Source organism: Scleropages formosus, chromosome 3 (genome assembly GCF_900964775.1).
Source record: "Scleropages formosus chromosome 3, fSclFor1.1, whole genome shotgun sequence".
Classification (NCBI taxonomy): Eukaryota; Metazoa; Chordata; class Actinopteri; order Osteoglossiformes; family Osteoglossidae; genus Scleropages; species Scleropages formosus.
In genome coordinates, this window is record NC_041808.1 from 28,080,105 (window position 1) to 28,105,064 (window position 24,960).

Here is a 24,960-nt window from a genome sequence, read left to right on the forward strand (position 1 = left end):
CAGTGGTTGAGATAGCCGTCCGAAAGGGTCACGGTGGAGGTTCGGGAATAAAACACGGATAAAGTCAGGTACGGTTTTTATGATTGAGTCATTTTTCTCTCCGTTTAGAGGAGTTATGTATCAGTGCTAAACTCAATTAATCGCACAAACTACCTCTTCATTAGTGTAGGCTTTAAGTTTACCGAGATAAAAAACCGAAGAAGATGGTTTTTTTTTTTTGGCAACTTTTTTCTTTCTTTGTTGTCCGTCGCTGGAAATTGCTCTGTGGTCTCTCAGACTCTCTACTCATACGCGACGTTTTCAAAAAAAAACATATATATATATATATATATATATATATATTTTTTTTTTCCTTGAACGTGAATTTAAGGAACCAACCGTTATGCGTTGCTACTACTAGCGAGCGTTTGCCGGATGAGCGCAAAGAGAGAGATGTCTGAGTACTACAGTACAGTACTCGTCGGGCTGAGTAACTCAGCATTTGATTTGGCACCTTTTGTGTGCATTCCACAACCGAATAATGCTTAATTTCGTACTGCCCGGGAATCTCGGAACGAGTTCCACTTCCACTGTTACAGTGGAAACCGAACGTGAGCGTAACTTCGCGGTGTGACTCGACTCGAGCACCTAGGTTTCTACATAGTACGTACGACGAACAGAGAAAATGCCGAGCCGAGTTTCATCTTACACACACAGTGCTTCACTCTTTTTTTACAGCACGGGATTCCAACTGTGCCAGTTGGCCGGGCAAGTCCTCCTTGGTTCGATGTAGTGTAGGCTGTTAATTTATGCTATGGGCACTCGCGTGTTTGTGTCGAGGGCGACCGACGACGGGCGATCGCGCTCTAGGTTTCTACATATTTCGTGATTGACCCGTTCATACACAGCAGGGTAATTTCTGTGTCACTTCGCTTGCTTGGTACGTAGCTGATCATTCAGTGGGACTCAAACCGGCGTCCTGCAGGCTGCCGTAAAGATCGATGGAGACGCTTCTAATCTATAAATCGACGTGGTAACTGGAGCACCGTGTTTTACCGTCTCTCTGGCTGCAGTTGGCAGTTTCATCCGAGGTGGACAACGCGTTGTGTGGGTAAACTGCTCGGGGCTGAGCGGGGCGGCCGAAGCGCCTTCGTTCGAGCGCCGCAGACTTGCTTGGGGAAGCAAATGAGAACGGCGCTGACTGAGCAGAGGGACGGCAGCGAAAGAAAGGCCCGCGCGACGCATTTTTTGGAAATAACTTTTAAAAACAAATTCTCTGCCTTTTTTCAGGTCCTAAGAGACGCTGTGTATGTATGTAATAAATATTCCGTGGCTCGTCCGCGCCTCACACAAGTTCACCGGCTTCGTCACGTTCATTTCTCCACACACACATATATATATATATATATATATTATTCCACATAATATTGTATTAAAACGCATCCTCGTTAAGTTTGTGAGCAAGAGAGAACTATTGCACTACTACATTCTTTTAGAGGTGTGAAATGCCTGTAAAGGGTGACGGTTTAGGGTCACGTGATGTGTAAGTCGCTCTGGAGAAGGATGTGCTGAATGAATAAATGTAATGTCTCCTTTCAAATTTACTGAGCAGATGCTTTTCTCCAAAGCGACTTCCTACGTTGTGTTATCAGCGCACACACCTTATTCACCGTGGTGACTTACACTGCTAGATACACTGCTTACATTGGGTCACTCATCCATACATCAGTGTAACACACTCCCTCTATCACTCTCACACTATGTGTGAACCTGAACAGCATATCTTTGGACTGTGGGAGGAAACCAGAGCACCCGGAGGAAACCCACGCAGACACGGGGAGAATAGGCAAACTCCACACAGGCTAAACGGGACTCAAACCTATGTCCTCTCCCGCCACCCGGGCGCTGAGAGACAGCAGCACTTCTCGCTGTGCCATTCCGTTTTATCTGTTTAAAACATGATGCTTCATTAATTTATGTGCAAAACTTTGTATTTAGCAGTTATATTATGTTACATGTACACCATAATTCACTGCTGTAACAGCATACTGTGGAAAAAACATTTGTATTGACAACCAATTTTCAAAGATGTGAATTATTTCCTTGTAAGTAAAATTTCCACATAGTGATTGTTCATTTAAACGAATATGGATTTGTTGAATGATCTGTAGTATGTTTTCAGTTGCTCAGTGTAAAGCAGCTATATTAAAAAAAAAAAAAAGCAAAAAAAAAATCGTGACATGGCTGGATATCATGGAACGTGAGGAAAACGCAAGGATGGACCTTGGGTCAGATGAAGTTGGAATTCTCACTGGAAGCCCAGAAGATGAGATGAAAATTTTTATTTTTTTTGGATGCACAATGTAAAGCTTGGATTCTCATGAAAAGACGGCAGTGCCTGCTAAAGTTTTATGAAGCTGTAGCACGAGTGGGATTTTATGAATAACTGGACGACTGAAATGGACAGATTCAATCACAGCGACTACACTCACTTCTCCCTAGAATAGTGAGAACGTTCGGATGGTACCCTGTCCGTGTGGTCACGTTGTCAACTTGACAACACTTAAGAGCAACGACAGTGGTTCGCTAGCTGAAGAAAATTTGGCTTTGATTCCTTTTGTTGGACTGTATGTTTTCAGGGTTCAGGTGGATTTTAAGCGAGCCATGGGTGACGTCGACGGCTTCTACCACATCCCTCAAACAGCTGGAGCTCGCCTTGGGTCCCAGTTCAGTGCTGGAATCAGCACTTTGGAGCCAGGCCAGAGCCTGAGCGCTGCCATGGGAGGCAGCGGAAAGGCACAGGGGAAGGGGCTTCAGGTCCGGGTGCAGGGTCTGGATGACACCCAGGAGTTTTACGACCTAGAGGTAGGTGACTCTGAAGGTATTTCCAAGGCTTTGAGTGAATTTGAATTCTCTGCTCCAGATGCTGACGTGCATTAGACGAAACATCATCATCATATATTGCGGGTGCTCCACATTCCATGCCGCTTGGCAGCCCTGCGTGCGTGCTGTTGTGCACTATGCAGTGACAGCTGTTGCTTGGATCTGGCTTTGGTTTCCAAATCCCTTCTCCTTTAAGAATGCTTACTCGGACCTCGTGGTGTTATTTTCCCGACGTCACTTTTCAGTGCTTGGTTCTATTAGCTCGCCGTAGTTCGACCACATGGAAGCAGTAGTAGGGAGGATGGCCACAGCCGTGATTCTTCAGCTCACATGCTGAGGGTTGAGGAGACTTAAAAATGGATCATCTGAGAGAGAAACGGACTTTAAAAATGATATGGTGGGACTGTCCTCTACACTTCGAAAAATTTAACACCCTTTATTTTTATAGATGGCATTTCTAACTTATTCATATGTTATGTCAATATGTGGGGTTATAACTGTTATCGTGTTTATTTTGGGGCTAAGTGGACGTATAAGGGTATTCAGCCTTGCGTGTTATTTGAAAATTTTTCAAAAGATGTCAACTTAATGTTCTATAATGAGTTGCATACGATTTCAAGGACTGAAACATATGCAGGTAGTCCCCGATTTACGATGGTTTAACTTACGATTTTTCCGACTTTGTTATGGTGAGCTGGCGATAGACATTCGGTAGAAACTGTACTTCGTTTTTTTTTTTTTTTTCTTCCCACCCCCCGGACAAGCAGTATATGATTTGATACTTGCTTGTGATGTTGGCAGCGGCAGCGATCCGCATCTCCCAGTCTTTCATACAGAGGTGTGTATTTATTAAATCTTTATTAGTTTTGTGGTATGTCACCCCATCGTAAGTTGGTGAGGTGAAGCACAGAGAAATTATGGGCTAGGTTCTCAGTTGTGCTTTGGAGTGTGTTTCTTAGTGAAGAAATGTATATAAATTTGCTCAGTTCAACAGATTTCTGCACATTAGTAAATAGTGTGTTTGTATGTCAGAGAAAATAGTTTTGGGTCACTTCCACATGTTACATTGACAATTTTTGATAGAAGACAGCAGAGATTTTAGTCCTGCATTTGTCTTGGATTAAATCCCTCCCCACCTTTCATGAAGTGTTCTATGAGGTAATATTGAAAATTTTTAAAAAAAAAAAAAAAAAAAACGTTGCAAGAACAAGGGACTTGCAGCAGACTCCTTCTAGGTTGAAAGATGGAATGGTCATTAAGATATTTAAAGTGTTCTTTACATTTAGATGTACTTATTTAGCAGATGCTTTTCTCCAGGGCGACTTTCAACGAACTCTACGTAGTGTTATCAGCCCACACGCCTTATTCACCGTGGTGACTTACACTGCTAGATACACTACTTGCGCTCGGTCACTCATCCATACATCAGTGGAACACACTCTCTCTGTTACTCACACACTATGGGGGAACCTGAACAGCATATCTTTGGACTGTGGGGGGGCGAAAGCAGAGCACCCAGAGGAAACCCATGCAGACACGGGGAGAACATGCAAACTCCACATAGACCGAGTGGAAATCGAACCCGCGTCCTAAAACTCCAGTTGAGTGCTTGACAAGGACTTCTTGCAATAAAGTATTATTAATTCCCTGAAGACTGATTTTGAAAACTGATAGTCAGTCAGTCAGGAGACAGAATGCCTTCAGCCAGAAATGTACATGTCAATCTTATGTGGATATATTTGACTTGAATTGTGATACAAAAAAAAAAAAAAGGAAAAAAAAACCAGACCAGTTTTCATCAGTGTTCAATAGACTGGTGCAGCTCTTCTGTTTCTATCCATTTATTCCATCTGTTGACTGTTTTTGTGTCTTTGTAGGGATAAGTTCAGTCCATCCTTGCTATTTTGGACCGCTGGTAATTCCGACCAGCCAAAGATATATATACAGCACGTTTGTGGCATAGGCTATGGGTGGCACACCCAGCAAAACACTGGGTAACAATCGCCCAAATAATCAAACAGCTCACATTGTGGGTTCTAATGTCTATTTAACTAACCCGCAGTTGAGAGAGAGCAAGGACAGAGGAGACTGCACAAACTACTGACTTAGAGCCCCTTTCATCCCCAAGTTAAAAATGGTAAGGATGGACTATTTGAATGCGTGTTTTATATAATATAGGTGCACACGTATATATTTCCCCTCGCGTACACAGCTTGTTAACCTTGTGAACCTTGGTGTGTCAGAGTGGTGGGCTGGGTGTGCAGGTTTTCCACAAGCAAACTGCCCTTCTGCCCCAAACCTCTCGCCACGACACAGAGCGAGAACCCGGTAACACCCACAGCCTCGTGCTCTTGCCTTCTCATTAATGGTACAAACGTTCTGCTAAACTCATTCCGCATTGGGAAGGCACCGGTGAGAAAGCTCTCGATTTGTGTTTGACTAAGTACGTTGCTGTGAAACATCTGGCTCCGTTACTGTACAAAGTTGGTTGTTTTTGCTTTGTAGCCAAAAATGTTGTGCCGTTGCAGTTTTTGTGGGTTTCAGAATTATGGCGCACAGATTTCTTAAATAAACATTTTGAACAGTTGAGTCTTCATTCAGTGCAGGATGTACTGTAGTGCTTAGGGCTGTTGTAATTAAAAAGTTTGCACGTTAGGGTCCTACTGCCGTTGTAGGAACCTTTGTCACGGAACTTACCAGAAGAGTTCTTAAGAATTCCTGGCCGAATAAATAGGTAAATCATTCTTGCTTTGGACAAACACGTGAACTGAATAACAAGTAACTGTAATAAATCTTCAGTCTAAGTACCATCGCTCCTTAACTTTAGATGGATAAACTTTTCTTTCATGGCCAACGCTCCCATTCAAATCGTGCGCCAGAGCATTGCCGGATGTACCGGCTGATGGGAATCTCAAATAGGAAGCATTGCTCCATGTTTTCAAAAGACGGTGGAAAAGTAGCAGGCAAAAGGCGAACAGGTCGCATACGATCCTCTGCCTTCTACGTCTACCAGTTCTGAGCCTGTCGCCCAAGTGCCACCAGCTCTGTTGTCCACCACCTCCGTGGAATACCTTTGGCTACATTTAATGTGCTTTTGTTGTTGTAGGATGAATAACATGACTTAAATTATGCCCTTGTTTACTTGCTCTGATCTTATGTTTGTGTTGGGTGAATTTTGTGGGGTAAAAGAAGGGACCGATAGTGTAGTATTCTCCAGCAACGTAGGTACCTTGGGTTACACCAGTAAGAATACCTCTTCACTCTGCTGCATTTTCCACTGTGATGTTCCATTTAAAGTGACTTCTGCAGTTTTGTTGGTTTTTTCTTTTTTTTTTTTTTTCTTTTTTTTTTTTGGTCGCTCTAGTCAGTATTGCAGAAAGCTTGTTGTTTGCAGTCCCTTTCTGTTGATTTGTTTTTTTAGTAGATGTGCAAGTTATTTTTTTCTTTTGCTTTGTCTCACAATGAATGTATGTTTGTGTACCACATTTGGCAACAACAGCAGCATGTTTTTCTTTCAGTTACGACTTAGTTATTTAAATGTTAATGATGTTTGCAGCGATGGCAGCTGGTGGACTTGTACGCAATGTCATGTTAAAATGAAAATGTTGCTGTCTATTTTCTGCATGCGATTCTTTTGAAAGGTTGCCGTGGGCCAAGTTTTTTAGCGACAATCACCTTTGTTCCTTATATGCAGACAAACAGGGAGTCACACATACGCACATTGTCTGGACCGCTTGTCCCATACGGGGCCGCGGGGAGCCAGGGCCTAACCCAGCAACTCAGGGCGTAAGGCTGGAGGGGGAGGGGACACACCCAGGATGGGACACCAGTCCGTCGCAAAGGCACCCCAAGCGGGACTCGAACCCCAGACCCACCGAAGAGCAGGACCTGGTCCAACCTAATGCGCCACCATGCCCAAGAGGAAGTTACCTTTGAAACTTTTTTTTTTTTTTCTCTCCCCCCCCTCCTCTGTGTTTTGTGATTTGTAAGTCAATACATCAGTGCCAAAGTGTTGTTTTTTCCAAACAATTCTCTAATCACGTTCACAGGCTGGCTGATGCTGTACGTATTGACAGTTCTGCAGTTTAGAGTTAAACTGGCTGAATGTGCACCTCGCCATAGCTTCAGTGCCTTGCACCATCAGTGTGTCACTGTTTCCTCTGGACCCAATGGACTGAGTTGGAGGAAGCAATAGGGAAGACTGACACAGACAGGATTTCCTGCCATTTGTGCAGTGAGAGAATGTTAATTACTGTTGAGATTACTGTGCTGGGATGAGTGCAGTCAGTTTTTGTTGAAATTCTGGAGCATTTCTTTCATATTACTTTACATTTAAATTTTTAATTTCTTTAGAAGACACCCCCCACCCCCCCAAGGAACGTGCAGCTTGTTGGCATACAAAAGTACATTCCGGAAAAGGCAAAGAGCTTTAGATACAGAGGCATGATTGTCAACGCTCAGTTTGTTTGTCTGTCTGATACCATCTTTGTTTATTCATTTCTTTTACTGGGAGACATTACTTGAGTAGCTGCCTTATTACCTAGAATTTTGTCTACTGAATACATTGTCTTTTCTGATAGAGCTTTTTATTTCTCTCTAAAATGTGCCTTAACCTGAGTTAAGAACAGTAGTAGTGTTTATATAGTTCCTGCGCACTGCTTTTTTTTTTTTTTTTTTTTTTTTCTTTTCTTTCCTCGGTCAGTGATTGGGGTGTGGTGGTGCAGCAGGCTCGGTCGGGTCCTGCTCTCTGGTGGGTTTGGGCTCAGAGTCCCGCTTCGGGTGCTTTGCCATAGACTGGCATCCCGTCCTGGGTGTGTCCCCCTCCAGCCTTGCTCCCTGTGTTATTGGGTTAGGCTTTGTTTTGCCGCGACCCCACTTGGGACAAGCGATTTCAGTCAATTGTGTGTGTTTCAGTCAGCGATGGCAATAGGGATATTCTCCGAGACAACTCATGAGATGCTACCTATTAAGGTTGAAAGGCAGAACTTCTAAATTTACCACTTTTTGTGTATTTCTCAGATTGCCAAATCTCTAATGAACAGGACTGTGGTAATGGCTCCTTGACCGAATGTCAAAACGACCTCCGTTACGGGGAAATGATCCTACTTCAATTGTGATGCTGAGCTGAGTGCAGCCTACACAGGGGTAAAGAGGAGTCTTGCGTCAGAGTGAAGGATTTGCATCAGTCTGTTATGAAGAGCCGTAATTGAGTTAGTTCATTGTCCTCTGCTCTAGGAAGAGATGATGTGAAATACCCTGGTCAGTGAGAACGCTGCTGTGCCAAATACAGAACAAGATCTAACGTCTTTAACAGATGGTGGGTTGTTGCTGATGTTGGTGCCTGTGACAGCAGATTTGTGTATTTGGATGTTAAAGCGTTGCACTGAGGGTACCTGGTAGCGTAGTGGTTCCAGCTGCTACCTTTATATCAGTTAATTTAGCTGATGCTTTTCTCTAAAGTGGCTTACAATGTTAAGGTTACAATTATTGCAGTTACAAGCTTACAATTATTTACCCATATATACAGATGGGTAATTGTAGGGTAAGTACCTTGCTCAAGGATACTACAACTGGAGGGGGTTTGAACCTGCAACCTTTGCATCCAAAGGCAGTTAAAAATTATCCAGGTGTATAACTGGGTAAATAATTGCTAGTGGCCTAACGTTGTAAGTCACTTTGGAGAAAAGTATCGGCTAAATGAATAAATGTGAACTACAAGCACTTAGTGTTCACAAAAACTACAGATTTTCTGCCAGTTCATGTAGTTTTTGTTTCTTAAAAGGAAAAAAAAAAAAAAAAAAAAAAAACTAATGTATACTTTTTTCTTCTCTTTAGCCATAGTCCCTTGCACAGTTATGTTTTCAGGCTGAGGAATGAAGTCCATTCACACTGACAGAAGTGAATGCAGGCCCACATCTCAGGTGTGTGTGTGTGTGTGTGTGTGTGTGTGTGTGTGTGTGTGTGTGTGTGTGTGTGTGTGTGTGTGTGTGTGTGTGGTTGCATGTTGTGACCCACCCTCAACCTTTGGCTGTAAGCTTTGAGTTTTCACCAAAAGCCAGTAGCTGGCAGTAGAAACCCATCACCTGAACCAAATTGGAGTGACTGATTGGACTCATTTTCTACGTGTTCGCAGTACACGTGTGCTGTTCCACAGTGGCAGTCGATAACAACAAGGCCAATGACTTGCAATTTAATAGAATATTGAATTGAATAAGGTTTATGTATGTAATTTTGATACCGATGGAACTGTAAGATGGTGAAAATAAAACTAATTTAAAATGAGTTATCGTGTAGCTCAATTTAAACAAACTTTGCAAGACTTTTTTTTTATAATTAAAGCTATATCTAAGAGGTTAAATGCATATATATTTTGTAAATGAATTGAAAGGTGTGTACAGTTAAGCGTTCGTGAATTGTGTAGTTAAGTTGAAAGTTGCCCTAATGATAAAAGAACTAGACATGCTTTTGTGATGAACCAGTTGGCAATCGGGGTCGAATAAGTAGAGTATATTTTGTTTTCAGTGTAAGAGGCTTTGATGTTTTAGTGTAGTTTGAAGTTAATGAAGAAATAACACTGTTAGTGTTAGATTGCAATGGATAGAGCACCCTGTGATTTATTCTTAAATTTATCTTCTAACTCGGACCTTTGCTTCGTATGAGAATTCTGGTTAGCCCAGATTTCTAGTTGCTTTTCCTGTTTATAAATATGTGTTTGTATGGACATGACTGCCACCAGCCCCTTGTTCTTTCACGCTGAGCATTGGGGAATGGCTGAGGGTGTCACAAGGGTAGGTAGGATATTTGGAATGGTAGGCACTGCACAGCATTACCGAACACATCAACAGTGTGACTGGGAACCGCAGGGGGCACAGAGAGGTGTTTGATGGTGTTCAAAGAGGCATTGTTTTCCGATTCTGTTTTCGGTAGAGGGGGTCTGGCACAGAAGCTTGCAGGAAAAGACCAGGGAAAGTTTTCCAAGAAATATTAACCCACTGCGGCAAGGAACGTAAGGGAAAAAAATCTGTTCGGGTTTAAAGAAATGCTAAAATATTTAATTATTTTGTATTGTTGCAATGGAAGGTACTGCGCATGAACAGTCTGTAAAATTACAGCTCTGCTGAGAAAGCAATTAGCTTGCGACAAACCTGTAGAGCTGAAAAGTGCTTCTGAAAATACACAGATGAATAACTATAGAGGCATATCAATGTAAAAGATAAGAAGCACTGTGTTCTGTGTATAGGGCAAGGGCCTTGTGGCATTGTGTGACACCTTCCACACGGCCTTTGGTCATGTTGGAATGAAATAGCTTTTACTGATGATTATCCACACGGGTCCTCTTTTTCTCAACTGGCTTTAGGTACCTGAAACTTTAAAAAATAAGAGAGAGACATTCTGAACCATTATGGGATGTTTGATACAGTCCCATGCATGCCTACAGTTCTGTGTCCTTTTTTGAATTATAATACCGTTTTGTGAATCCGTTTTTGATGCACACCTTCAGACAGTCAGGTTCTTACTCAGTTTTCATCACAGAAAGAAACGGTGTAGGCCTAAATTGTTCCAGTAAGTGTCACAGACTGAGCTGTGACAGGCAAGTTGGTAGTAAGGAATCGGTAAGATGCCAGCAAAATACCATAAATGAAGTGCTGAACCTTGTTGCCGTTGTTGCCTGTTCACATGCATTTCACTTTGTACTGCTACACTGCTTGTTTTGGTCCAGTATTCCATTTAACACTTTGTTTGAACTAGATTGGGTGCTGGGAAAGGCCTACCGGTATCTGTCTGTTTGTCATTAACTAATAATATTTCTTTTATCAAAGTATGACAAGTACATGCAATTGGTTGTGAAAAGTAAATGCATTTATTGTTTTTAAAAATCATTTCTGTAAACTTTTTGCTTACCATTCAGCTATCTGGCATTCTGTGGTGTTTGGTACCTTGTATTGCAAACCAGATGGAGTGAACCATTTGGGGTATTTCTAGGGGGGAGTCCTTGGGCACAACCAACTTGACAGGGGTGTTTTGCTGTGTAATGCGATGTGATAAATGTTTTTATAAGTTGTAACGTCGGGATATTTATAGTAGAAAATGTTTTGTATTGTTTGTATGTTTTAGTATTTATGCTGGATGTAATTTTTGGGGAAATGCACTTTGGAATAGTTGAGGCTGTTATGGTGTACCCAGAAGGGTGGAGTTACTGCTATATAAGCTTGTATTAGGTCACTAGTGGAGAGGCTGCCAATTGATGCAAACTTATGCAGACAGACTCTCATGCAGTAAATAGGAGAGCTATGCATTGCTGTTGATGCAAGGGGTTAAGCCCATGGTTCATAGGCCTCATGTTCTTTGTTTTGTATTTGGCTGAGGTTAATGTGTTTTGAAGAACACTGTTCAGTAAAGAGAAATAAACCATTTTTGGTCCAACTACTTCAATTCTCCTCTGTTGCCTCCATCTGTCGTCCTTACCTTCACAAACAGATTTTCTGCCCCTAAATCAAATTTAATTAATACAGACAGCACTTGCGACATTAACGGCAGACACTAAATCTAACACTGCATACATCAACACAATATGTGTAGAACACACATAAGAACTTTTTTTTTTTTTTGGGTCCATCTGTGTCTGCAGTTTGGGAAGTTTTTTCTTTTTTAAAAAAAAAAAAAAAAAAAACCAAAATCTAGCTTACGAATGAAGAGATTTCTCATCCCGCTTGTGTAAATTTGAGGACCTAGTGTACAGAGGAAGGAGCAAGAGTTGAGAACTTGTCAAAAACGTATGGGAGATCATGAGAACAGGTGAAAAGGGAGCAGCCTGAGGCAAGAGCATTTGTTGGTACAAGTAGAGCAGGTTCCACAGAGTGACCTCTGCGGAAGCCACACTAGATCTTGTAGGCTGTTGGAGTGGACAGAAGAGAGTGGATTAACTGTGTTTTGTTCATTTAAATAGAAATAGGAGAGGCTGGAGTATAGTTTTCAGCTGCAGCACAGAGAAGAGTTTTTATTTTTTGGGTGGGGTGCATTGAATGAGCCTTGTTAAAGTCAACAGGTACGCTACCTGTGCTCAGTACAGAGTTGTACAATGATACTGTTAATCTTTATTTAGGTGAGAAATGAATTGTGGAAGGATGGGACCCAGTGTTCAGGTAGCTCATATTAATTATGTATGAAACTGCAGAGCCCGTTATGAGAAAGGACAAGTAGGTATGTATTCAAGGCATAATTGGCTCCGAAGAGTATGTGAGTGTTTTAATTTGGAAGCAAGGTCATCGGCTGAGATGTATGACTGAGCGAGAGAAGCAGGAGGATTGAGAACACTTGCATGCAGAGAAGAGGCAATTTAATTTCCGTTCAGATGAGTCCATGGTGGGGACCATGATGCCTGGGCTTTTCAATCTGTGTGTAACCTAATATATAGTTGATTATTGTTCAGTCTGTGTGCAGTTTGCATTTTCTCCCAGTGTTTGCATGAGTGCTCTGGTTTCCTGCCTCAGTCAGTCCAGAGCCTTGTTGCGGATTCATATCGCCTGCATTTTTGTGTGTGTGTGTGTGTGTGTGTTTCCTCCTAAACAATTTGTATTCATGCAAAGCTGTCTTTAAAGGAAAGAAAGTATTCCATCCTGAAACAAACTGTCTTTGGCTTGGTTTTTGGATAAACTCAGTAATTGGATGTTCCTCTGTGGTTCGTCATATCCGCATGCTTCATAATAATTAGTGCTTTACAACATATGGAGATGTGTTTTTGCCATTTCAAGATTATTTAAAAGCAGACTTTTACAACCATTTTCTTACACTTGTGCTCCAGGCATAGTTGATGTTGGAGTTTGGGGGTAAAGCCGTTTTAAAATATTCCTACCTGTACAACAGCAGAAAGTTACAACCTTAGGTGAGTCTACCATGTTTCTTGGGTTATTCTGCACTGAGTGTTGGTGTATGGTTTTTAATGGACTTCAGTGTTCTTTCGAATGCATTAAGCTACCTAAACTGTCAAGTTGGCCTGAGATGTAAAAGCTGTTGTGACCTAAAAGCAGAAAGGACCTCAAGCATGCTGCTCATGTTTGTGGTTAAAACAAACCTACTTCTGCAGGCTCTGATTTACTTGCACTGACCAAGGTCATATTTATATTTTTCCTCCCCTATATTTAAGCCTTAACTTTGATCCTGAATTGGATTTGTATACTGTTATTAACATCTCTGACAACCTACTCAAAGCAAAGCTGCTGAACCTTTCTTTTCAGATATTTTTCTTTTCGCTTTTTCTGGAAGGTCATTGTGTACACTGAAGGCTGACAGAACACCCAGTTTTTTTGGTACTTTTTCTGCAGTGAAATAAGTACCATCTGGTTGACAGTCTGCAGGCTTCATGAAAGTACAATGTAATGAGTTTTAATGTCAAGTTTGTGCAGGAAAGTCTATGCAAGTGCAGCAAGTGTAGGTTGATGCATTAAAAAAAAAAAAAAATAAAAGCACATGTCATTTTGAATTTGTCCTTCAATCAGAACACCAAGTCCTGCAACTGTCACCAGTACATTGTAAGTACTCGAATTTAGTGGTCAGATGTAAAATGTGCTGAGGTCACTACATTAACATGGTGAGATTTCGGGAGCTGGTAAGTACGCTCTCAAAGTAGCGCAATGCATTTGCAGCAATACCGAATGGTTCTGGTCCAAGTAACCACACACATTGACTGAAACCACTTGTCCTGAGCGGGGTTGCGGCGAGCCGGAGCCTAATCCGGCAACACAGGGCGCAAGGCTGGAGGGGGAGGGGGGACACCCAGGACGGGACGCCAGTCCGTCACAAGGCACCCCAAGCGGGACTCGAACCCCAGACCCACCAGAGAGCAGGCACAGGCCAAACCCGCTGCACACCCACTCCGAGTAACCAACCAAAGTCTATTTTGCCACCGTTCAGTATCTCTGTGCGTGTTTGAGTGTTGAGTGACAAGCTGAGTAGTACCATATTAACGCTGCATTAAGAGTAAGCACAGGTTGAGTAAACCCAACATCTGAGCCCGATTAACCTCAATATTATCTGCTGCCAAGTCCGTTGTTACCAGCTGTTGGTCTGCACAAGCCACATTCGTCATATTTAACATCATGAGTCTCAGGGCTGTAGCTTGTCTGGCTTCAAATCACAGCACCCATATTTCCTGAGTTTCCACATTGAACCTGCTTGTTTTTCTTTATGGCATGTTAACAGCTCTTCTGATTGTTGAAAATCTCTGGACTGTAGTTCTAACGGATGTGCCGTTAAAACAAATGGCGAGAGCAATTCCCCGCTGATGAAAAAGTGTATCACACACAACCCAGTTTTCTTTATGAATATTATACAAATGTCAGCCATAACAAAGTCGGTTACTTCTAATTTCAATTAATCAGTGTCAGTATAGCTTCTAACTACATTACCATACCGTTTAAAATATATTGGCATGATGTTGCTGAATATGGGTTAATGTGTTCGTTATTTTGCATCAGTTGGCTCAACAGCTCTTAGATATTTTCTTGTAAAACAAATCCCAATAAATATTCAGTTTAGTAATATTGAAAGTTGTCATAGGACAGTAATTGACCTGAATGTATGACTCTTAAAAAGCATGAGTAAAACAGTTTAATATACCGCAATTGAAAATTATAGAAAGTTTACATACGAACATGATATCAATGATGCAGCGCATTCAAAATGCCAATCAAGTGCTCAACACTGTTTCATAACAAGAAAGAAAGGATTATTCTTGCGTCTCCTACGCGGAATAAGATGGGCCCCTCTTATGAGTGCACACTGCCTCTTTGTTTTTGAACAGTTGTAAAGCTTTCCAATGTAAGACAGTAAAAGCTTTTTTTCTTTAAGCTGAATGAAAAAAAAATTTAAGGGTTATACAGGCATGCAGAATTTGCAGTAACAACTGATCAGATGTGTAAAATGTTAAGACCTGGGTAGGACAAACAAAGTGCGGAGGACAGAGGTGAGCATTTTAAAAGGTCACGCATGCCATTAGTTCTTCATGGACATTCTAGAAGGCACCAAAGTGATGTAACTGCTCAGCCCAATTTAACTTTTTAAGGTCTGATCACAACAGCAGACCAAGAGCGGCATTTAGTATTTGCCAGTTCTGATTATTGCACTTTTTCATGTTATGACTGTAATGAAAATTTATCAACTAAACTGTGTTGAAAACTGCATTCCCTGCTGCGCACAAGGACCGCACATCCCTTCCCCTGTTATAAACCTCATTTGTGTAGTGCTTGGTGCGTGCAATATGCTATTTATCTTTGTGCCATTTTAACACAACAGCAAAATTTAAAAAAAAAAAAAAAAATGAACCCGCTTTATTTCTTTAATCGGTACAAAAGAAAAGTTTTACTATTGCGCTGGTGGCAGAATGACCAGGCAGGCCCACACCTCTCCGTTCCTTCTCGGGGGATCCCCAGACATTCCCAAGAGCTGTCATCCCTTCGTTGTATCCCGGCTCTGCGCAGGGGTCATCTTCCAGTATGTTAGAATTGATCTTTTTCCAGATAGTTTTGGGTTTCGGTGATGAGTCACAATAAAGCTTTCTGCACAGTTTCACCAGGTGTATCCATCACAGATTATGCACACATTTGTGAAAGGATGTGCGGTCGCGCTGATGTTCATGTGCTCACGTTGTCCTGCTTGCGCTGTGTCCCCGTCTCTTACATCTTCCAACTTAGCCTCAAACTTACTTATCAGTATGTTCTTAAAACAAAAACTATTTAAGGTTTGTGCACCCATTACTATATCATAACGTGTGTGGGAGGTAGTGATCATTATTTAAAAACTTATTAAAATACTCTATATGTATATTTGACACCGGAAATGTATGTAATTCTGTGTACAGCAGTACACGTTCACCATGCATGGATAGTGCTTCATACTTCATATTAATCCCTCAGCATTGTCCATGTATTAATATTTTTAATCACCCTAAGCCCCATTAAGCAGCTGAAGTGTTGTGGAATATTCTTTAACATCATATGCTTAGAGCAGTTTCAGCGCGATTAGTATTTTCCATGTTGCTTTAATTGCTTATAGCAAATGTCCATAGTTTTAAGGTTTGTATACTTTAATTGGCTCTGCATTTATTTGAAAATATTTTGGTTAATGTAAAGGCAGATTAGCAGTTTTGAACAGGGTTTTTAAAATGCCGCTGATTTTATTTTTATGCAGAATAAAAATGGCTCTGTGTGTGTTTTTTTTTTTTTTTTTTTTTTTTTTTTTTTTTGCACAAACTCCTGTTTCTTGACGTTGGCTTTGCTAGCAGTTACTAAAAGTGGCTGTTTAAATGAACTTTGACAATGTGTTGATTAATTTTGGTAATCAACCAATTAAACAAATTTGCTGTACTTTGTAGTGAAGTGGTTCTAAACTTTTTAACATTTCCTTTTCTTCGACAAATCCGAAGTTAAAGTAGTAACGTCTGCAGGTTTAATTATATTCATTCCACATGCAGGCAATAAATCGAAATATACATAAACTGTTTCTTAATGATAGATTGTGAAAGAAGTACTAAAAACCATTTACTCCAAATTGAAATACATCCTTCCAGAATTTAACTTTTTAAAAATAACAAACCCAGATGTTATGGCATTACTGCCGTTGAGTTGCAAAAGAGCTAACGTACTGTACCGTTATTGCGTGCATGCTCTGTTAAGTACTGATATTTGGAACAACATTTGTAAAACATCTTTTAAATGACAATTGTACGTTCAAGTGAAGTCAGTCACGCGTTCAGCTTATTGCTTATGAGAAAAATTGACTGAACACTGTACTAACCCTAATTCAGTTTAGATGCTATTTGATTTACTCTTCTACTGTAGCTTGGCAAAAATTGATTACTATACTACAAACTGCTTGAATGCAAACAAAATGTATTTTTAGAGAATTTTTGTCGGTAAAGATATACAAATAACAGTAGCAGTGTTTATAGACTCAACCGTGTGATGGGAGTTCAAAGCAGCCCACTGAACATTGATCGGCTGCAAAAGAAATAACACACAAATATTAATTTTCCTGAAATCATTTTGCCAGATTTCTGCACTTGTATTTCTTTTGCACATACTGAAAGTAGTGGAGTGTGGTGGGGGGGGCATAGGGAAGACCAGTAAAATGCAAAGTCAGTGGAGGAAACGCATCATGTTGCGCCCAGATGGTCTCCCGTTCAAGTACTGAGTAGAGCCCAGCCCTCGTAGTGTCTCGCTCATGTTCGGAACTACCGAAGCTTTCGCTTAGGGGGGGTTTCATAGCACATTTGTCGGCCAAGCTCTGACGTTTTCTGCATTTTTAACTTTGACTTGACTTTTTTTCGCATTCCCACTGCCCGTTCTAAATGTTTCACTTAGTAGCAAAAACGATTGTCTAGATGGCTTATGGGAAAAATGGCCTTTTATTTATTTATTTGGTTTTGAAAGTGAATGTAAAACCTGAATTCTAAATTGCCCATAGTGTGCTGCGAATGGGGGGGGTTGACTTATGTGTGGGGTGGTGTCTAGTCCAGGGTGTACCCCTTCTCAGCCTTGTAGCCAGTGCTTCTGGGATACCATGGCTCTGGTTCACCGTGACCCTGCTCAGGACAAAGTGGTTATTGAAACTGGGTGGGTATAAAAAATACCTGAGTGCTACTTACCATTTAAATTATGTGTGCTCTTTGAATTTCTACCTATGATGAGGAACTGTGAAAAGCATGGTCTGTGAGTAAATGGAAATTGATTGGCACATGTCAATACAGCTAATGGTGATTCACTCATACATTGGCAATTCCATAGAATAGGGTAGAGGGTAACCATGAGAAGCTCAACTTGAACAATCTAGGAGAAACTTGCTTTTTAACAAACTTATCAAAATCTCTAAATTTGATTTACCCAGCTCAATTAAAAAAAATTTTTCTGAGAACACCAAAGGTTGAATATCGGGCCATAATTGATTGATTCCTAACCAGTGCATGTATTGAATATGTTGCCTTCGCTTGGCGTGCCTAGATACCAAATGCATCTTCACTTAACTATCGATAATGCACTTAAAATTCTTAGAGACACCAGTTTATAATATTTCTTGATTTCTTTGTGTAGAGCTGATCTTGGGTACACATTTTTTTTTCTAATGCAGATAAATATCTGTGACACATTTTCAGATTGCTGCATGTTCACAAACGTACCCAGATATCAGACTTTTCAATGTCATTCATAAAAACTCACTCGCACTTTCCTGAAAGTATGACCTCCCTCTCTAACTTACTACACCCACTGAGTTTCTTTGTCCAAAAAAAACTGTGCTTAACCACCATTTGTGCTATTTGGACAAGACACCAGTCCATCACAGGTCAGTTAGTATTAATTATTTGGACTGATGCCTCTCTGCTGAAGAACTTGCTGTGTTTGTATTTTTCTGATTGCTGATCCATTTGCACAGTTGGATCATTTTTACCAACACAAATCAAGGGAACTGTGTCGCTCAAAGGTGTTACGGCAGAAATAGGGATTCAAACCCAGGTCCTGCAATGGCAAACTGATTGCTTCTTTGCCACCTGTTTCCATATTTTAAAATAGAAGTCTGTGTTTTTACTACAGCTATACCCAAGTTTTTTACAGAACCTAATGCAGTACACATTTTTAAATATTTTAGTAATAGTAATAATTCATAAATAGTAATACCATTCAAATTGTGATGTTAATGTTAAGAAAATAACTTAAATTAGTAGTTCAGTAAATGTTTTAATCATACCTAATGATAACTAATAAGTAGGCAGTGCCGAAATTGTACAATATTCAGTGCATATTCAGTATTGTACCTTTCCTAATTCTGTAATAAGGGTCCTCACTGGACTTGAGTATCTAATACCATAACCTTTTTTATTTACATTTATTCATTTACCTGATGCTTTTCTCCAAAGTGACTTACACACACATTGGCTGAAACCGCTTGTCCCAAGTGGGGTCATGGTGAACTGGAGCCTAACGCAGGGCGCAGGGCTGGAGGGGGAGGGGACACACCCAGGACAGGATGCCAGTCTGTTGCAAGGCACCCCAAGTAGGACTTGAACCCCAGACCTGCCAGAAAGTGAGACCCGGCCAAGCCTACCCCCCCCAGCTAACTTACAATGTTAGTGATTTTGTAATTATTTACCCATTTATACAGCGGGGTAATTTTTACTGGAGCAATTTAAAGTAAATACTTTGCTCAAGCGTACTACAGCTGGAGGTGAGATTCTCACTTGCGACCTTTGGTTGCAGAGGCAGTAGCTCTAGCCACTACATTACCAGCTGTTCCCTTATAGGCAGTCCCTGGGTTACAAATGCCCAACTTACGTACAACCCGTAGTTACGAACCACCCCCCCATAAAGCCTATTATATTAAAAATTTGAGTTACATACAATGGTTCGTAATAACAAAGGGGCGCTACCTTGGAACGTGCAGCAAAATGTGTGTCTACAGTGACTCGTAAGCGTGAGAGCCCGGGTAGGACAAAGACTTGATTCTTTTCAGTTGGACTGTCACGCTCACGACCTCACCCTGAACATCCACACCTGTCCAAAATCAGAGCAGCGGGGTATAAAGAAGCCGCACCTGCACACCCTGGTTGCGGAATCTCATTTGATAGTCTTGTTTCTCCAGCGCGCTCGAGTGAATCCACAGCAACCCACCTGTCCTTCCAAGTCCTTTGTTCTCCTCAATCCCCCATTCCCGTTCCTGAAATCCACAGCTCCCAACACTTGCATCGCTTCCTCGACTACGACGTCGGATTCTCTCCAAGACCTACGATTGTGCATCGACCGACCCATGCCTGTCCCCGTCCACGAATCTCATCTGCTTCCTTGTGTACCGACAAAGATCCCCCAATTGGGTCTCCACACACCTACACACCTACCTCAGTCTCCTACCCGCTCAGTATGACACAGACCACATTACTGTTAAGTGTCTTGTGTGTTACTGTTTTTGGGTTTAGTGTCTTTTTTTTTTTTTTTTTTTTCTTTGTCTTTACCCTGCTAACCATGACACCAAAGCATAAATGGGATGCAAGTGATGGTGATGCATCAAAAGGAAAATGATCATGATTGAAACTAAAGTGGAAAAATAAAGCGATCGGAAAAAGGTGAAATGCCAACGAACTTTGGAGAAGCGAACGTTAGGTTTTTTTTTTATATATAATACCTACGCGCACATTCTCTCCTCTCATACTGTAGTAACATTTGTTGTTATTCTGTGTCTATTATAAATATTGTAGTTATATTTATCATTACATTGTATTATTACTCTATTGTTATATTAAAGATGTTTTAGTGTATTCGGAAGTGTTTCTTTAATGCTTTTTATGCATAGAATGGTACACAATATACTGTATGCTAAAACAAATATTTGACTGACGTTAGACACAAACCGTACCTAACTGTTCTGGCTTGCGTACAAATTTGACTTAAAGACAGACTTACGAACGAAACTCATTCTTAATCTGGGACTGCCTGTATTATACTTACTACCAGTTCTTATTGTTGTTGTTTTTTCTGTTTTTGTTCAGTAGTATTTTTTTCCCCCCTGTTTAGGTTGCTTATTTGTTTACTAGCTGACATTTGTATAAATTAAATGTTTTATCTTAGGTCCAAATGTAATAAGTTTTTAAAATTAAGTTTTATTGCCCACAATGAGAACCAGAGAATGTCTACAGCTAAGTAGTCACTTTTTAGGTGTTCACTGTAAGAGGGTAACTGCTCTTTTTCTTGCTAACCCCTTGAAGAAAAGGGCAAAATTAGTTTTGCCAACACAAACCCAACTGTTCTTGGATGCCTTTAAAGCATCTTTTTACATTACCTCCAGATGTTTCCCCCTGTAATTTTCTTATAAAAAGCCGCTGCCTAAATTTCCAAACCACAAGTGCTGTTCATTTTCCGTAAATAGTAATTAGTCCAGATCGTAGAGCTCTTGTGCACTGCAGCTCTAAGCTGTGTTTGAACTCTCTTTATGGGTTCTCCTCTTCATTCCTTTCCATCAGCCGTTATAAGCTGTGTGTGCGTTGACAAACAAAGGCTTGACTGCCAGCGCAGTTGCAGCGGGGAAGCGGCTGAATGGGACGAGGTTTGCTCTTCACCCCAGTTACTTCCGATACCCGTTAACCGTGACATCGTAACAGATCGACCTGCTCCTATGTTTTGCCTTACTTAACCTCGCTCTTTAAATTCTGCAGCGGAACATGAGTTATGAGAGGTGAGCAGTGATGGAAGTGGGAGATTGACTAGGGCTGTTTGCCTTCACCTACAGAATTTCTCTTTCTTTGCAGGCAAAAGCTATCGGTCAAATGCTTCTCTCAGCGGTCTTCCAGAGGTCTAACCTCATTGAGAGTGATTATTTTGGCTTGGAGTTCCAGAATGTTCAGATGAATTGGGTATGTGCTTTCCACTTCTGAAGTATGCTCGCTTGAGTAGAACACAGCCTCTTAAGTTCTCTCTCTCTCGTGAGTCTTTAGCATTCTGTTCCCTTTCAAAGAGTTTCACAGCCAGCTGTAATGGCAAGGGAGCTTGGGTGATGACAGCTGAGTGCCAAAGGATGCTGGCCAATTGGTTGACTAGAGAACACACAAATGTGCTCTTGAAAAAATGCCACAATATGAAAGGGAGACCAAAAAAATTAATGTTTAAAGAACGGTAAGGATTTGCAGTAGGAGGCCATTCTCGGCCATCTGTAAAATGTTTACAAAGTTTTATTTTGGGAATCTGGTAGATCTTGATGAAGACATTAAATAAGCCTCAGGGGCCCACTAATTTTGTTAGGGGAAAAAATGTAAATTCAGAGCAGTTGGAAGTCACCCTTCAGATTCTGTTTACACTAGTCTGCTCAATTCAGTTCAAGAGTCAAGAGACATGAAATGGTTGTTCAGGTAACCCACGCACTGCATGCTGGGACAAGTGTAGTCACGCCGTCCCGGTTTGAGTGGAGTTAACATGCTGTATAGGATTGTGGGAGCTGTGTTCCTCTGTCGATATTCTGTTTTCACCAAAAGCAGCATTCGGTTCGTCTTCTGCTGAGAACTTGAACGGCGAATGGTGTTCAGACATGCTTTTCTCCTCGTTGGAGAATCGACAGCAGAAACCCGACAATATTAACAAACTATGCAATACAGTCAGCATAGCTACTGTTAAGTGTAATTTGTACCACATACCTGAAAGGGAAAAGTAAGGCTTTATCTGTTAGTTTTACTGTATGTTGAGGTTTTAAATGAAGGGATTCACTGCTGGAGTTGACAATTAACATGTTTGTTTTACCCGGAGTGCGGAGCTGCAATGCTGAATTACGATTTTTCTTTTTTTTTCTTTTTTTTTCCCCCCCAGGTTTGGTTGGAACCCATGAAGCTTATTGTTAAACAAGTGAGAAGTAAGAATAGACCCATTGTTCTCCTTTGGGAGTTGGATTGAAATCACTGTTATTTTGGAAGTTCTGTGTTGCTGAGTTCGTTTTTCCTCAGGGCCTATGAACACATTATTCCGACTGTCTGTGAAGTTCTTTCCCCCGGACCCAGGGCAGCTGCAGGAGGAGTTCACAAGGTGGGCTGCTGTTGTACCGTTTACCTGACCGTCCACCAACGTTTTGTAAGACAACTTCCAACTGCGCTTGTGACAAAAGTGAACTTCTCTTTAACTCATGCACTGCACATGGTGACTGTGTACCTCTCCTTGCCCCAGATACCTGTTTGTGCTGCAGCTGAAGAGGGACCTGATGGAGAACAGGCTTCCCTGCACCGAGAACACTGCTGCCCTTCTCATCTCCCACCTGATACAGTGTGAGTACCCACCCCACGCAGCTGTGTTCTCTGGAACACCTGTGAGATGGCGTACTTTTTGCAGGTAATACGAAGCCAACGCATGGTGAAAACGCATTTCTTTGAAAGTAGTCAGAGCTTTGCGACTCTGAAGGTTCTTTCCTTTGTCTGAAATGTGAGAATGTTTTAAATCTTATGCCGTGTTGTTGAAATAAGCAGGCTATAGTTTCGGCGATTATTTTCTTGATGCGCAACACTACGTGCAGACGTATCCTGAAATATGTGTGAGTTTCCTTTTGCATAATTGGTGAAGTTAATTTCTGAAGATCTGTTTGTAAATGGATTTGTTTTTTCTGTAAATAGATGCAATTTAATGGATTAAAAAAATTTAACTTATTAATCAGTCCTGTTTAAAGTACGTAAGCAGTTCAGTGTACAGTTTGAGTACATTGTACTGATCTCTCTATGGTAAGCACTGATTTTTAGATGCTGTAACTGGGGAGACATTACCGCATTGTGGTGTTCATATTTATATTTAAAGCCAATTGTGAATCTCTTTAGCAGTGTGTATTGGAGGAGCTTGGTTACCTTTAGTGTTGTATATTTTTAACTGTTGGGCAACAATGCAGAGCATTCATCAGATCCAGTGACTCCCACAAGAGTGCTTATTATAGCCTTATTTAGCACTTGCCAATAAGTATAGAGGGTTGAAGATTGCGTCCTGGCTTTCTTCAGACAAAACCTGACATAATGTCGATGCAGCAAAAGGAGACTACTTATCAGGCTTTCCCTTTTTTCTCCAGTATTTTCTTATTTAGTCTTTATTATTCTCCAGAGATCTTTTTCACAAAATCTGACTACTGAATTAAGGGATTCCTCGAAACGTCTAAAAATTGCCACCGTTCGAAAGGAATGACCCGACTTTGTCATGTTACTTGATCCTGGCTTATTTAAAGAATTTAGCTGATTGACTTTCTGACCGTCTGTTCATGAAGTAGTTACAGATACTGTTACTTACTTTCTGCATGTTTTTGTGACTATGGAGTTTTACAAAGCACTTTCCCTCTCACTGACGTCCATAGCGGAGATTGGCGATTATGATGACACGGCAGACAGGGAGTTCCTGAAGCAGAACAAGCTATTGCCCATCCAGGACCGACTGCAGGAAAAGATTATGGATCTCCACCGCAAACACCTGTAAGTGTGCCCTTCCCCAAGTCCGGTTCAAAACCTACCATTGCTCTCTGACAGGGCCTTCGGTAGGAAGCCATTGACAGTTTTCTTTGTAAATTTTCTAAAGACCTTGTATGTTGACGCTTTTTTTTAAAAAAAAAAAAAAAAAAAAAAAAAGTCTTTTGTTCTACACCTTCTGTTCTTGAATTTGGATGGATTTTGTTCAAAATCAGATTCTAAAGTAGTTTTCCATTCTTGAAAAATGGTAAATCGGTATCACGTGTGGGGAATGCTACAGAGGACAAGAAATGAGAATCACATGTTGTACAGTTTGTAATTTATTATGTAGTTAGACAATGGCTAAACCTTTGTTTCTGTTCGATACACAAGGATGCATTATGCTTTTTTTTCCTGCAAAGAGTTGCCCCTCTAGCGTTGGCCTCCAGATTTTTTCTTCCATCCTTGCATGAAAATGAACATCATGTTGGACTTTGGTTTCCACCTCAGAGTACGTTCTTATATGAGGCATGATTGTACTGTTGTTGTACTGTATCCTGTCCATGTTTTTCCATTGGTATTTCAGAAAACTGTTGAATTTTAAAAGCCAGGGAATGTTTCTGTTGCCTGATGATGCTGGATGAACTGTAGTATTGTTGACATGCGCTTCTATAAGATGTCCTCATCTGTCCCTGGCACTGCAGCTGCAGTTCTGACCTGGCAGCCTGCTGTAATCCTTCCTGGCTGACCGTGCGTCAGTGCAGTCTTGTCAGCCCGCTCACTAATCCAGGCTCATGCTTTTTTTTATTAGCTATACAGCAACAGAACGTGTAGTGTTCGCATGTTCGGAGCGGGGGTAAGCGGGTTTCTTTGCTTAAAGGTTGACTAAAAGAAGACCAACTACAGTAGATGTGTCGTATTCAATTTAACATTTGGTTATTTTTTGTGATTTTTCCATTCATGCTCTTGATTTTAAATTGCTAGCTCATTTTTTCCTTTCAGAGGTCAAAATCCAGCAGAATCTGATTTTCAAATCCTGGAAATTGCTCGCAAACTGGAAATGTATGGGGTGCGCTTCCACCCTGCTGCAGACCGTGAAGGTAGCAAAATAAACCTTAGCGTTGCTCACATGGGCCTGCAGGTGTTCCAGGTGATTTTGAATTTAATAA

General features: G+C 41.1%; 1 protein-coding gene across 4 annotated transcripts in view; it reads left to right on the forward strand.

Moving 5' to 3' along the window:
• The window catches only part of farp2 (FERM, RhoGEF and pleckstrin domain protein 2), a 48,520-nt gene continuing 23,560 nt past the window's right edge, over nucleotides 1-24,960 (forward strand). For all 4 annotated transcript variants that reach the window (XR_001965457.1, XM_018738699.1, XM_018738698.1 and 1 more), the window contains exons 1-8: nucleotides 1-68; nucleotides 2,619-2,844; nucleotides 21,146-21,250; nucleotides 22,194-22,236; nucleotides 22,328-22,406; nucleotides 22,545-22,642; nucleotides 23,704-23,818; nucleotides 24,794-24,941. Coding sequence is in view for 3 of the 4 variants with exons in the window: in XM_018738699.1 (XP_018594215.1) it covers nucleotides 2,644-2,844; nucleotides 21,146-21,250; nucleotides 22,194-22,236; nucleotides 22,328-22,406; nucleotides 22,545-22,642; nucleotides 23,704-23,818; nucleotides 24,794-24,941 (789 nt within the window). In the remaining variant the exon portion in view is untranslated. The remainder of the gene's footprint in view (nucleotides 69-2,618; nucleotides 2,845-21,145; nucleotides 21,251-22,193; nucleotides 22,237-22,327; nucleotides 22,407-22,544; nucleotides 22,643-23,703; nucleotides 23,819-24,793; nucleotides 24,942-24,960) is intronic.